The sequence below is a fragment of the Erinaceus europaeus genome, chromosome 15 (genome assembly GCF_950295315.1).
Source record: "Erinaceus europaeus chromosome 15, mEriEur2.1, whole genome shotgun sequence".
Lineage (NCBI taxonomy): Eukaryota > Metazoa > Chordata > Mammalia > Eulipotyphla > Erinaceidae > Erinaceus > Erinaceus europaeus.
Genome location: NC_080176.1, coordinates 20,748,803 through 20,762,919, shown reverse-complemented (window position 1 = coordinate 20,762,919; position 14,117 = coordinate 20,748,803). Strand labels below are relative to the sequence as shown.

The 14,117-nt window shown below is 43.6% G+C and overlaps 1 protein-coding gene across 2 annotated transcripts in view; it reads right to left on the bottom strand.

Annotated features, from left to right (window-relative positions):
- Window positions 1-833: 833 nt before the first annotated feature.
- The window catches only part of TPST1 (tyrosylprotein sulfotransferase 1), a 94,464-nt gene continuing 81,180 nt past the window's right edge, over window positions 834-14,117 (bottom strand). For both annotated transcript variants that reach the window (XM_060173135.1, XM_007530057.3), the window contains exons 4-6: window positions 13,863-13,913; window positions 8,639-8,685; window positions 834-1,321 (exon numbers count right to left, since the gene is read on the bottom strand). In XM_060173135.1, the coding sequence (XP_060029118.1) occupies window positions 8,668-8,685; window positions 13,863-13,913 (69 nt within the window). In that variant the 3' untranslated portion in view covers window positions 834-1,321; window positions 8,639-8,667. The remainder of the gene's footprint in view (window positions 1,322-8,638; window positions 8,686-13,862; window positions 13,914-14,117) is intronic.

Here is a 14,117-nt window from a genome sequence, read left to right as displayed (position 1 = left end):
ACCTCCTGAACCACCCTTCATTTTCATTCTAAGTCACACCTACACCTGTTACTACTTCTCAATATCCTTCCTTTTTTCCTCTTCTCTCTCAGATAAGTCAAACAGTGCCTAATTTCCTCTGGTGTTCTCCAGATTACTTTTCTTTTTTTTTTAAATTATCTTTATTTACTTATTGGATAGAGACAGCCAGAAATTGAGAAGGAAGGGGGAGATAAAAGGAGAGAGAGAGACACTTACAGTCCTTGCTTCCCCACTCATGAAGCTTTTCCCCCTGCAGGTGGGCACTAGGGGCTCGAACCTGGGTCCTTGTGCACTGTAATATGTGCGCTCAGCCAGGTGCGCCACCACCCAGCCCCCAGATTCCTTTTCAGTGATGGTATAAAAACAGATTTCTGGTGGTAAATGTTTCAGGTTCCCATGGAATTGGGGTTCAGAGCCCTCTGCTCATCTTTCCCTGTCATTTTCCCCCTCTGGGAGTATGGATCAAAATTCTTTTTGGGGCACAGAAGGTGGAAGTTCTGGCTTCTGTAATTGCTTCTCTGTTGGATATGGGCATTGGCAGGTTGATCCATACTCTCAGACTTTCATGCCTGAGGCTCCAAAGTCCCAGGTTCAATCCACAGCACCACCAGAAGCCAGAGCTGAACAGAGCTTTGGCCTCTCTTATTTTGTCATTAAAAAAAATTAAAAAAAAAAAAAAGGAAGGAAAGGAAGGAATTATGATGCACACTGAAGATACCAACTGAAAAAAAAGTTGACTTATCATGTGACCGTCTGATTTATCATGTAACTGTCTGAAACTACAGCAATAAAGACATGCAAATAACCAAAAATGCTTCACATTAGAGCTTTTATTTTGAAAAATAAAATACAAAAGTCATTGGGTTGTAAATGTATATGGTAATTTCTCAACTTCTCAGAAACAATGCCATGATTTAAATAATTCTGATATTTAATATTATTCACATCAACACATTGAAGCAGGTATAAGTGTTCTCCAGCACAGTTAGAACACGTAGAGACAACTGAATGCAAGATGAAGCTGCCCAGTTTTGCTTATGGAATGCCATTTGGAAACAAACTCTGGTAGCCGGTAAGAGCTGACAAAGGCCAGGATGTTTTTAACTGAAAGCACACAGGCCCTCCAGACACCTTACCCATAGGGCTGAGCACGGCATCAGGATCAGAAACGCACTAAGGCCCACAAATGTGCACTGACACCCCATGCAGTGGGGGCAGGCAGCACACACGCTCTGCGTGGATCAGCAGGGCACAGCCAGTCCTGGAAACGGTGCTTCTGTGGAGAAGGCAGCATCCTTCCCTAGGACAAACAGAGAATGCAGTTACAGTGTGGAGTCAGTGTGCTCGCCCTGACCATTCACAGCTTCCTTCCCACGTGTGGGCCTGGCTTAAGCCTGGTGGCTGGGAGGTGCATCAACTGTTAGACCTGCAGCCTGGGAGGCTCACTCTCCCTCTGGCCAGGGATGCCTTCAGATGACAATCGGTAGCTTCATTACACAGAACGAGCAGATGGCAGGCAAAGCGAGGCCTGCTGCTGCCCACTTCTAAGTGTGACACTGTGCTCTGTTAGCAGGAGCAGGGCGGTGGCGCACCTGGTAAAGTGCACACATCACAGTGGGTAAGGCCCTGGGTTCAAGCCACTGGGCCCCACCTGCAGGGGGAGGTTTCATGAGTGTTGAAGCAGGGCTGCCGGTGTCTCTCTTTCCCTATCTCCCCTTTCCTCTCAATATCTGTCTCTAAACAAAATAAATAGAAAAAATATATATCTTTAAATAGAGTTTAAAAAAACAACAACTAGTCAACAAATGAATCCATGTGTGTTTCAGGGAGTTAAATTTACCCATAAAATCTGGAAGGTACTGGGGCTTCATGCTGGCACACCAGGTTGAGGACACAAGTTACCATGAACAAGGACTCAGTTTCAAGAACCCAGTCCCCACCTGCAGGGGAGAAGCTTCAGGAGTGGTAAACCAGTACTGCAAGTGCCTCTCTTCCTCTTTCCTTCTCTAACTCACTCTCTCCTCTCAATTTTTTAAAAAGATTTTATTTATTAATTAATGAAAAACGTAGGAAGGGTAGGGCACCAAAGTAATAACCCTGTGGTGAGGGGTAGACACGCAGCTTCCTGGGACAGTGGGGGGTGGGGTGGGAGTGGGTGGGAGGGATGGGTCACAGTCTTTTGGTGGTGGGAATGGTGTTTATGTACACTCCTAGTAAAATGTAGTCATATACATCACTAGTTAATTAATCCGAGAGGGGGAAAATTAATTGTATGTCTCGAAGTTTTTCAAAACACAGACTGAATCTTTTCTCAATATATGAACTGCAATTGATATGCAGACTCTCTCAAAAGCCTAGACCAAGTAGATCAGAAGCAACCAATAGCACAGCTATATACAAGATACTGGGTACTGTACAGCAAACCCTAACAAAAGGACTTTTCAAAGTTAACCCAATTACCAAATAATGTGATGATAACATTAACTATCGATTGTCTTTTTGAACCCTAAGACAGCAGGAACCTCACATCTCCACTATAGAGCCTCTACTTCCCCCAGTCCTGGAACCATTGTATAGGGCCCACTTTCCCGTATGCCTCTCCCAATCCATATCAAATAATATTGCATCTGCCGATCACAACCTAACCAACACAACGATTGTCACCTCAACATGCTTCACTTCAGACTGTGTCCAGAGACTTCACGTGTGGAATGACAACCCTTCAGCTTCATTACTCGGGTGAGACCTTTCCTTTCATAGTATACTCTAATTCCATCTCAGGTGGTTCACTTTTTTTTTCTTTAAAAAAATTTTTTTTTTAATTTAAGAAAGGATTAATTAACAAAACCATAGGGTAGGAGGGGTACAATTCCACACAATTCCCACCCATTTTCCATATCCCACCCCCTCCTCTGATAGCTTTCCCATTCTCTATCCCTCTGGGAGCATGGACCCAGGGTCATTGAGGGTTGCAGAAGGTAGAAGGTCTGGCTTCTGTAATTGCTTCCCCGCTGAACATGGGCGTTGACTGGTCGGTCCATACTCCCAGTCTGCCTCTCTCTTTCCCTAGTAGGGTGGGTCTCTGGGGAAGCGGAGCTCCAGGACACATTGGTGGGGTCTTCAGTCCAGGGAAGCCTGGCCGGCATCCTGATGACATCTGGAACCTGGTGACTGAAAAGAGAGTTAACATACAAAGCCAAACAAGTTGTTGAGCAATCATGGACCCAAAGCTTGGAATAGAGGAGAGGAAGTGTTAGGGAGGTACTCACTGCAAACTCTAGTGTACTTCTGCTTTCAGGTATATATTTTGCAGTAGTTTATGGATACGTGTGAACATAAGCTCTCTCTCACAGAAACTGGCGTATATCTAGGTTTTGGGACTTTGTTAGAAAGTGAACCACCTGAGATGAAATTAGAGTGTACTATAAAAGGAAAGGTCTCATCCGAGTAATGAAGCTGAAGGGTTGTCATTCCACACGTGAAGTCTCTGGACACAGTCTGAAGTGAAGCATGTTGAGGTGGCAATCGTTGCATTGGTTAGGTTGTGATCGGTGGATGCAATATTATTTGATATGGATTGGGAGAGGCATACGGGAAAGTGGGCCCTATCCAAGGGTTCCAGGACTGGGGGAAGTAGGGGCTCTATAGTGGAGATGTGAGGTTCCTGCTGTCTTAGGGTTCAAAAAGACAATCGATAGTTAATGTTATCATCACATTATTTGGTAATTGGGTTAACTTTGAAAAGTCCTTTTATTATGGTTTGCTGTACAGTACCCAGTATCTTGTATATAGCTGTGCTATTGGATGCTTCTAATCTACTTGGTCTAGGCTTTTGAGAGAGTCCGTATATCAAATACACAGCCTATATATTAAAAAGATTCAGTCTGTGTTTTGAAAAACTTTGAGACATACAATTGATTTCCCCCCTCTCATATTAATTAACTAGTGATTTATATGTCTACATTTTGCTAGGAGTGTACATAAACACCATTCCCACCATCAAAAGACTGTGACCCATCCCTCCCACCCACTACCACCCCCCACTGGCCCAGGAAGCTGCATGTCTACCCCTCACCACAGGGCTTTTACTTTGGTGCCCTACTTACAATTTGGTCAGGTCCTGCTTTTAGTTTCCCTTTCAGATCTTCTTAGTCAACTTCTGTTGATGAGTGGGATCATCCCATACTCATCTTTATCTTTCTGACTTAGCTCACTTAACATAATTCCTTCTAGCTCTGTCCAAGATGGGTCAGAGAAGGTGGGTTCATTGTTCTTGATAGCTGCATAGTATTCAGGTGGTTCACTTTCTAACAAAGTCCCAAAACCTAGCTATACACCAGTTTCTGTGAGAGAGAGCATATGTTCACACGTATCCGTAAACTACTGCAAAATATATACCTGAAAGCAGAAGTACACTAGAGTTTGCAGTGAGTATCCCCCTAACACTTCCTCTCCACTATTCCAAGCTTTGGGTCCATGATTGCTCAACAACTTGTTTGGCTTCGTATGTTAACTCTCTTTTCAATCACCAGGTTCCAGATGTCATCAGGATGCTAGCCAGGCTTCCCTGGACTGAAGACCCCACCAATGTGTCCTGGAGCTCAGCTTCCCCAGAGACCCACCCTACTAGGGAAAGAGAGAGGCAGACTGGGAGCATGGACTGACCAGTCAACGCCCATGTTCAGCGGGGAAGCAATTACAGAAGCCAGACCTTCTACCTTCTGCAACCCACAATGACCCTGGGTCCATGCTCCCAGAGGGCTAGAGAATGGGAAAGCTATCGGGGGAGGGGGTGGGATATGGAGAATGGGTGGTGGGAATTGTGTGGAATTGTACCTCTCCTACCCTATGGCTTTGTTAATTAATCCTTTCTTAAATAAAAAAAAAAAAAAAGAAAAACTTAGGAAGGGAGAGAGAGAGAGAAAGAACCAGACATCACTCTGGTACATGTATTGCTGAGGATTTAACTCAAGACCTTATGCTTGAGAGTCCAATGCTTTATCCACTGTGCCATTTCCCAGATCACTCCTCTCTCAATTTCTCTCTGTCCTATCAAGTAAAAGAAAGAAGGAAAAAAGGATAAGAATGGCTACTAGGAGCAGTGGATTCATCATGGAGGCACTGAGCTACAGCAATAATACTGGTGGCAATGAAAACTTTTTTTCTAAAGTATTTTTGATAAACAAAGTTATCCAAAGCCTGACAACTATTCTTATATAAGCTGGCTCATAGAGAATAAGTCTATCAGTCAGCATTTTCTCCTTAGTTAAAAGCCCATCATAAATCCTGAAAGCTATTATTACTAGCTCACTGCCACATACAATTTGACAAGGCACAGTGGCGTTTGCATGCGTTTTCATATCATACTATATCAACACAACAAGCGTCAGTCAAATTATCCAATCTCAGTTTCCTCATCGATGTTAATAGGGATAATACCACCTCCTTGCCAGAGTGATTTAAAATTGAATGAAGCTGGGGAGAGAGCACAATGGCTTACACAAGACTTGCATGCCTAAGGTCCCAGAGGTCTCAGGTTCAATCTCCAACACTACCAAATCAAGAGGTAAGTAGTGCTCTGGTTTTTCTCTCTCTCTCTCATTAAAGTGAAAAATACATATGTTAAAAAACCATAAAATTGGGAGTTGGGCGGTAGCGCAGCAGGTTAAGCATAGGTGGTGTGAAGCCCAAGGACCGGCGTTAAGGATCCCGGTTGGTGCCCCTGGCTCCCCCCCCTGCAGAGGGGTTGCTTCACAGGCGGTGAAGCAGGTCTGCAGGTGTCTTTCTCTCCCCCTCTGTCTTCCTCTCCTCTCTCCATTTCTCTCTGTCCTATCCAACAATGATGACATCAATAACAACAATAATAACTACAGCAATAAAACAACAAGGGCAGCAAAAGGGAATAAATATTTAAAAATCAAAAACCCATAAAATTGAATTAAATCATTCTTATTTATCACAGCTATTGTTATATATTGTATCACATATTCTATGCCATATCATATTGTATATGTCAATGTACATATAAAATAAACATATATGCAAATGTGTGCAAATATTTAATACAAAATATAATACTTTATATACAAAATATAATTTTTATGACTGATATGGAGTATGCATATGTAATTATTATGTAAAATAAAAATAAAAACCAGCAAGCTATACAAAATTCGGATAGAGGGCCCAGGTGGTGGCACACCTAGTTGAGTGCACATGTTACAGTGCACAAGGACCTGGGTTCAGCCCCCAGCTGCAGGGGAAAGCTTTGCCAGTGGTGAAGCAGGGCTGCAGGTGTCTCTCTCCCTCTCTTTTTAAAATTTTTTTTCTTTTTATTTATCTTCCCTTTTGTTGCCTTTGATGTCGTCGTCGTCGTCGTTGTATAGGACAGAGAGAAATGGAGAAAGGAGGGGAAGGAAGATGTGTCGGGGGGGGGGGGAGAAAGATAAGACATCTGCAGACCTGCTTCACTACTTGTGAAGTGACTCCCCTGCAGGTGGGGAGCCGGGGGCTCGAACCAGGATGCTTAAGCCGGTGAACTGGGATGCTTAAGCCGGTCCTTGCTCTTTGCGCCACTTGCGCTTAACTAGCTGTGCTACCGTCTGACTCGCCGCCCTTTTTTTTTTTTAATTGTTGTTGTAGTTATTATTGTTGTAGTTATTGATGTCGTTAATAAGAGAAATGGTGAGAGGAGGGGAGGATGGGGGGGGAGAAAGACACCTGCAGACCTGCTTCACCGCTTGTGAAGTGACTCCCCTGAAGGTGGGAAGCTGGGGGCTCAAACCAGGATCTTTAAGCCGGTCCTTGCGCTTTGCGCCACGTGTGCTTAACCCGCTGCCCTACCGCCCAACTCCCATCTGTCTCCCTTTCTATCCCCACCTTCCTCTCAATATCTGGCTGTCTCTATCCAATAAATACATAAAGATAATAAAAAACTTTTTAAAAAGACCTTTGCATTTAAAAAAACAAACTCAGATAGAAAACAAACAACAGGCAGAGGTAGACAGCATAATGGTCATACAAAAAGAGTCTCGTGCCTGAGGCTCTAAGGTCCCAGGTTCAATCCCCTGTACTGCTATTAGCCAGAGCTGAGCAGTGCTCTGGTAAAATAAAGAAAAATAAAAAAAAAAGAAAACAAATAACAATAACAAAAACAAACGAGCAAACATGGAGCACTGGTGGATAGTGCATGGCTTACTATATGTGAGATTCTGAGCTCAGACCCCCAGCACCACATGGACCATGGATTACAGAGCAGATGCTGTGGTAGCCCCTCTCTCAAAATAATAATAATAACAACAACAACAATATAAAATTGGATCAGTGAGATTACACAGTAGTATGGCAGGTGCCCTAAATTCATTCGCAGTGCCACACCTAACACTTTTCAAGTTCCAAGTGATCTAAGGTGTCTTCACATCATGTAAAACAAAACAGTATCTTAAAGGAGCCTACGAGGGGACGCAGAATTGCAGTACAGGACTTGCAGGAGTGAAGTCCCAAGTTTGGTTGCCAGCACATCATATGCCAAGGTGCTAATCTGGTTTGTTCCCCTCACATTAACAGATAAATAAACTCTTAAAAAAAAACAAACATTGTAGAGCTAGAAAACAACAAACAAAAAACCAACAATGGGGGGGGTGGGATGGGGAATTTCTGAGCACTTCTACCAGGAGGTATGGTTCAGAAATCAATTTTGTCATTAATTGGTCTCCCTTGACATTTTCTAATGGTGACTCAGATGTATCAATAAAAGGGGCTTTATGAGGCATGGCTGACCTAGCTCAGCTGCAGTCCTCAGCCACAATGAGACAGGACAGGTTGTAAACACAAGACATCACAATAAATTAAATACATCAAAGGCCGACTTGGAAAGCCAGCCAACCAACCAGTGCCCTCCCCTCCCCTAATACTAAAGCAAAAACATCTGCAGATGTACCCAGCAGATAGAACAAGCAACACAGGAGGTGGGTGAAGCCTTGGCAGGAAAGTTCCTCAGGCCTAGCTCTCGCCTCCCCGTGATGTCACCGTGACAGATGACCTGATCTCACTTGGATCAGTTTCCTCCTCAGCAAAGTGATGTCTGAAATTGGTGGGTCTCCAGGGTTCTTTTCAACTAAAATATTTTATCTATCATTTAAAAAATTTCCTCATATTAAAAAAAAAAGAAAACTCACACTACTTGAGTGCTTATTATATGTCTTGCTTTTTTAAAAAATTAGAGACGGAAATTGAGAGGGAAGGGGGAGACTGAGAAGGAGAGAGATAAAAGACACCTGCAGCCCCGCTTCACCACTAATGAAGCTTTCCCCCTGCAGGTGGGAACCAGAGTCTTGAACCTGGGTCCTTGCATATTGCAATGTGAGTGCTTAACCAGGTGTGCCACCAGCTGGCCCCCGTCATGCTTTTTTGATTCATTCTGACCACCACTCATTATCACCTTCTTTTTCCAGAGAAGGACGCTAAGACACAAAGACGCTGAGTCATTTGCTCTGTGCCACACAGAATCAAGACTGCAGTCCCTCAGAGTGACTCCAGAACCGTGCTCTCCACCCTGCCTCCTGTAGAGCCCCGACAGGGATGCCTGAAAGCCCTGGCAGTGTACCCCGACTCTCACCTCACGTCTGAAAGAGGCTCCGGGATCTGCTACTCCGCTTGCTGAGTCTGTTGGAGGAAGCAAAAGATGTTTTAAAAATCCTTGAAGTGGGTGAGCAAAGTGATTGCTGTCATTGAAATATTGAAGAAGTCATAGCTTTGGGGGCCAGGTGGTGGTGCACCTGGTTGAGCGCGCATGTTACAATGCACAAGGACCCAGGTTTGAGCCCCCAGTCCCCATCTACAAAGGGAAAGCTTTGCAAGTGGTGAAGCAGTGCTGCAGGTGTCTGTCTCCCTCTCTACCTCCCCCATCCTTTTCAATTTCTGTTTCTATCCAATAAATAAATATGATAAAAAATTAAAAGCTTAAAAAGTTATAGCTTTCAGGCTATTATACACACACACACACACACACACACACACACACACACACATATACTTGTCACCAAGGTTACCACAAGCCTGGTGCTGCCACTACATAAAGAAAATTTTTTTCTTTTTCTTCTTTCTTTTTTTTAAAATATTTTTTTATATATTTATTTTTATTTATTCCCTTTTGTTGCCCTTGTTGTTTTATTGTTGTAGTTATTATTGTTGTCATTGTTGTTGGATAGGACAGAGAGAAATGGAGAGGGGAGGGGGAAGACAGAGAGAGGGAGAGAAAGATAGACACCTGCAGACCTGTTTCACCGCTTGTGAAGCGACACCCCTGCAGGTGGGGAGCCAGGGCTTGAACCAGGATCCTTATGCAGGTCCTTGTGCTTAACCCGCTGTGCTACAGCCCGACTCCCCTTTTTCTTCTTCCTGTTTTACTGGCTAGGACAGAGAGAGACTGATTGGGGAGGAAGAGTTATAGTGGAAGAGAGACACCTGCAGACCTGCTTCACTGCTCACGAAGCATCCCCCCCTGCAGGTGGGAGCAGGGCTCTTGTGCATGGTGTTGTCCGTGCCACACTAACTGGGTGTGCCAGCACCCAGGCCTGATACACCTTCTAACAGTTGATCTCTTGGGTGACAGTACTGAATTTGGCTGACCTTGGTCCTGGCTACTGGTAAGGGAACCATAGTAGTTTCAGAGTAAGAGGTGTATTTATTTCTCTGTTTATTCGTGAACCCCTTGGATTATTACTGAGGTTTAAGCTCAGATGACTCAGGATGGGGATGGTCAATGAAAAAAAATAATCGGGTGACTAGAGGGTTGAAGCTCTGAGCCCTACCTACCTCTGGGGAGGAGAGCTTGGAAATCATTGAGCTCAGCTGCTGGGTGACTGATTCAATCAGCCCTGCCTTTGTAATTAGATTCAATAAAAATCCCTGCATGGGGGAGTCGCTTCACAGGCAGTGAAGCAGGTCTGCAGGTGTCTATCTTTCTCTCCCCCTCTGTCTTCCCCTCCTCTCTCCATTTCTCTCTGTCCTATCTAATGACGACGACATCAATAACTACAACAACAATAAAAAACAAGGGCAACAAAAGGAAAAATAAATAAATTAAAAAAAAAACAACCCTGCATGCGGCAATCCAGTGAAATGCCCTGCTGGTGAACCTGTTGATGTGTCAGGAGGGAGGGAGACAACCTACTCTGATTCCCTGGGGAGTGGGCACAGAGGCTCTGTATTTGAGACCCTCTTAGACATTGTCCTGTGTGTTTCATTTGGCTGATGCTAATCTGTACCCTTTACAATAAGACAATACAGCCACAACTGCCTAAGCTCTGTGACCTTTTAGCTGAATAAAAAAAAATTTTTTTTTAGTGGTCCAGAAGGTGGGGCAGCGGATAAAGCATTGAATTCTCAACCATGAGGTCTTCACAGAGGTTGGACCAATTTATATTCCCACCAGCATTGCAGGAGGGTTCCTTTGTCCCCACAACCTCTCCAGCAATTGTTGCTGCTGTCATTTTTGATGTATGATATTCTCACGGGGTAAGGTGGTATTTCATTCTTGTCTTTATTTGAATTTCTCTGACAATCAGTGACCTGGAGCAGTTTCATGTTTTTTTTGCCTTTTGGATCTCTTCTGCAGTGAATATTCTGTTCATATCCTCTGCCCACTTTTGGATTGGGTCATTTGTTTTTTGGTTGCTAAATTTAGTGAATTCTTTATATATTTTGGTTGTTAGTCTCTTGTCTGATGTATGGCATATAAAGATCTTCTCCCATTCTGTGAGGGGTCTCTTCATTTGAGTGATGGTTTCTTTTGCTGTGCAGAAGCTTTTCAATTTGATGTAGTCCCACTGATTTGTTTTTGATTTAGTCTTTCTTGCAACTGGGTTTGCTGTTTGTTTTTATTGATTTGTATGAATGTTCTATAATAATCTATACTCTACAGATAGTACAGAGAGAAATTGAGAGGAGGGAAAATAGGGAGAGAGAAAGAGAGAAACCTACAGAACTGCTTCACCACTAGGCAGGGACCAGAAGCTTGAACCCGGCATCTTTTGCACTGTAATGTGTACATTCAACTAGGTGGACCACTACCTGGTCCCAAAAGTAGGTCTTTATTCATTATTACTACTCTTATTATCATCATTATTTTACCAGAGCACTGTTCAGCCCTCGCTTATGGTGGTGTGGAGGATTGAACCTGAAACCGTGGCGCCTCGAGCATGAGAGCTCCTTTGCATAACCATTATGCTATCTCCCTCACCCCTTTTTACTGTCTTTATGCTGTTTTCCAATAAATAAACACCCCCAATTGTAATGGAGCCCAACCTATCAATAATTTCAAATTAATTATATTCTTCTAACTTGTTTAACAAATACTTCCCTCAACAGATCACAAAGATACTCTCTCTTATAATCTCAAGACTTGAATTATTTTGCCTCTCACTCCATAATCAACATGGAAATGATTTTTGTGTGTGCTATCAAGTAGGACATGTCCCTTGAGTTTGACTCTCAAATTTTCTTTCTCAATTCTTTCAGATTTATTGTGCAAAACTGCCTTTGGGTTGAGTCAATTCATAAATTCATATTATTTTCAGGCTCCAATTGCCACAGTAAGTAAATGAACATAACTTAAGGTTTCTGGAACTCCACGTCCATCCAGACCTCAGAGTCTGGAACATCATGTCCAGCACATACCTCAGACTTTGCCCCCTTGTCTACAAAAAGCCGGTCACACACAGTCTTGGACAGACGAGGAGTTCCCTAACTTCATCATTTTTTTTCCCCCTTCTGACTCCTGAGAACTTACTTACATTTCTTACCTATAATAAAAAATGCAGTACACATTTGTTAAATAAATGAAATCAATGGATAGATGGATTAAAATTTAATATACGCTAGTAAGAAAGTAAGTCTTGGATGCAGTTTGCAAGTCTTAAGTGATAGGTATCGATTATTGATGGCTGACTGTCCCAGACAAGGGTCTGGGAAGGCAGAGCCTTTGATCTGGGTGTGGGACACAGCTTCTTTGTCTCCCATTCTTTGGTTTTCTTTTATCACAAGCCATTTTTCATTTACGGTTAATATACCTACATATTATATTATATGTATTTCTTTACTTTTATTGCCACCAGTGTTACTGCTTGGGCTCAGTGCCGGCACTACAAATCCACTGTTCCTAGCAGCCATGTTTTCCTCTCCCCCCACCCTTTATTTTATTTGCTAGGACAGAGAGAAGTTGAGGAGATAGAAAGGGGAGAGAAGAGCTCCAGTGGCGCAATCGGTTAGCGCGCGGTACTTATACAGAAAGGGGAGAGAAAGACACCCACAGACCGACTTCACCTCTTATGAATGGGGGCTCAAACCTGGGCCCTTGCTCCTGGTTAACAGTGGTTTTGGAGACTGCACAATTCCAGGGTTTAGTTCCACACCGAACCCACCACTAAGGGTTTGACACACAGCTTCTCTTAAGAGCCCACCCCACTGACTCTTGGCTGGCTTCAGGCGACACATCATCACATAAACTGTGAGGTGGGATGCTTCCCATGCCAATGCACATCTGGCACATTATTAACTTAATTTTACGAGAGAGGTAGAGGAGAACACAGCTCAGACATATGCAGTGCCAGCTATCAAACACGGCCTTGTGCACACACAATAATCTCGCTATCTGCTGAGTCACCTCCTTGGCCCTCCTCCCCGCAACCCTGGAGCCCTTTTAAGGAATTTGAATTCAATGTCAACTATCTATTTCTTACTAATCAACTAACCCCAGATAGCAGCAATGTAGAATCAACGTGCATTATCATTATGTGAGAAAGGAAGTCTGCTGCAGTTATTGAACTTGGGTCTCTGTGCATTGTAGCGTGTGTGTTTAAGCAGGTGTGCCACCACCGACTGGTCCCCACTGTCTCTTTTTTTTTTTTTCCTCCAGGGTTATTGCTGGGCTCGGTGCCTGCACCATGAATCCACCGCTCCTGGAGGCCATTTTTTCCCCCTTTTGTTGCCCTTGTTGTTGCAGCCTCGTTGTGGTTATTATTATTACCATTGTTGATGTTGTTCGTTGTTGGATAGGACAGAGAGAAATGGAGAGAGGAGGGGAAGACAGAGAGGGGGAGAGAAAGATAGACACCTGCAGACCTGCTTCACCGCCTGTGAAGCGACTCCCCTGCAGGTGGGGAGCCAGGGGCTCGAACCGGGATCCCTACGGCCGGTTCTTGTGCTTTGCGCCACATGTGCTTAACCCACCGCCCGACCCCGTCTTTTTTTTTTTTTTAATCATTTTATTTATTTATTTATTCCCTTTTGTTGGCCCTTTGTTGTTGTTGTAGTATTATTATTATTGTTGTTGTTGTTGGATAGGACAGAGAGAAATGGAGAGAGGAGGGGAAGATAGAGTGGGGGAGAGAAAGATAGACACCTGCAGACCTGCTTTACCACTTGTGAAGCCACGCCCTTGCAGGTGGGGAGCCGGGGCTCGAACCAGGATCCTTATGCTGGTCCTTGCATTACATGTGCTTAACCCGCTGTGCCCGACTCCCCTGTCTCTCTTTTTTTTTTAAAGATTACCTTCACACAAAGGGGCAGGGTGTCACAGGAAGTGTGGTAGTAGGTGTAGTGAGCTGCACACATACATACAGGTGTGAAATTATAGCCCTGAAATTGTATAGTTGTGTAAACCAACGCTAAATCAGTAATGATAAAAATATGTAACAAAATCACTTACACAAAAGTTTATTATGCAATTTCTGGTTACACTTTATATGCTATATATATTTCATACATTATATCTGTGTATACAACACTACACATTATACAAATTACACCATACGTGGCAGAGGAGGAAGCAGATACAGTACCTGAGATTTTTCTTTCAGAAAGTCAGGAAGTTGAAATTCTCCTTTATAGACCTGGAAAAACAGAAGACAAATACGAGTGAGTTTAAGGAAACCAGGACTGCCATCATTTCCGAGGGTGTGTGTAATGTCTCAGAGTAGACAGATTTATTCCTTCATTCTGGATGGATTGAGAATGGGACGGAAGAAGCCATGAGATCGTACACTGGACTCAGGCCCTGGCACCACAGGGAAAGCTTTGTGAGTAGTGAAGCAGGT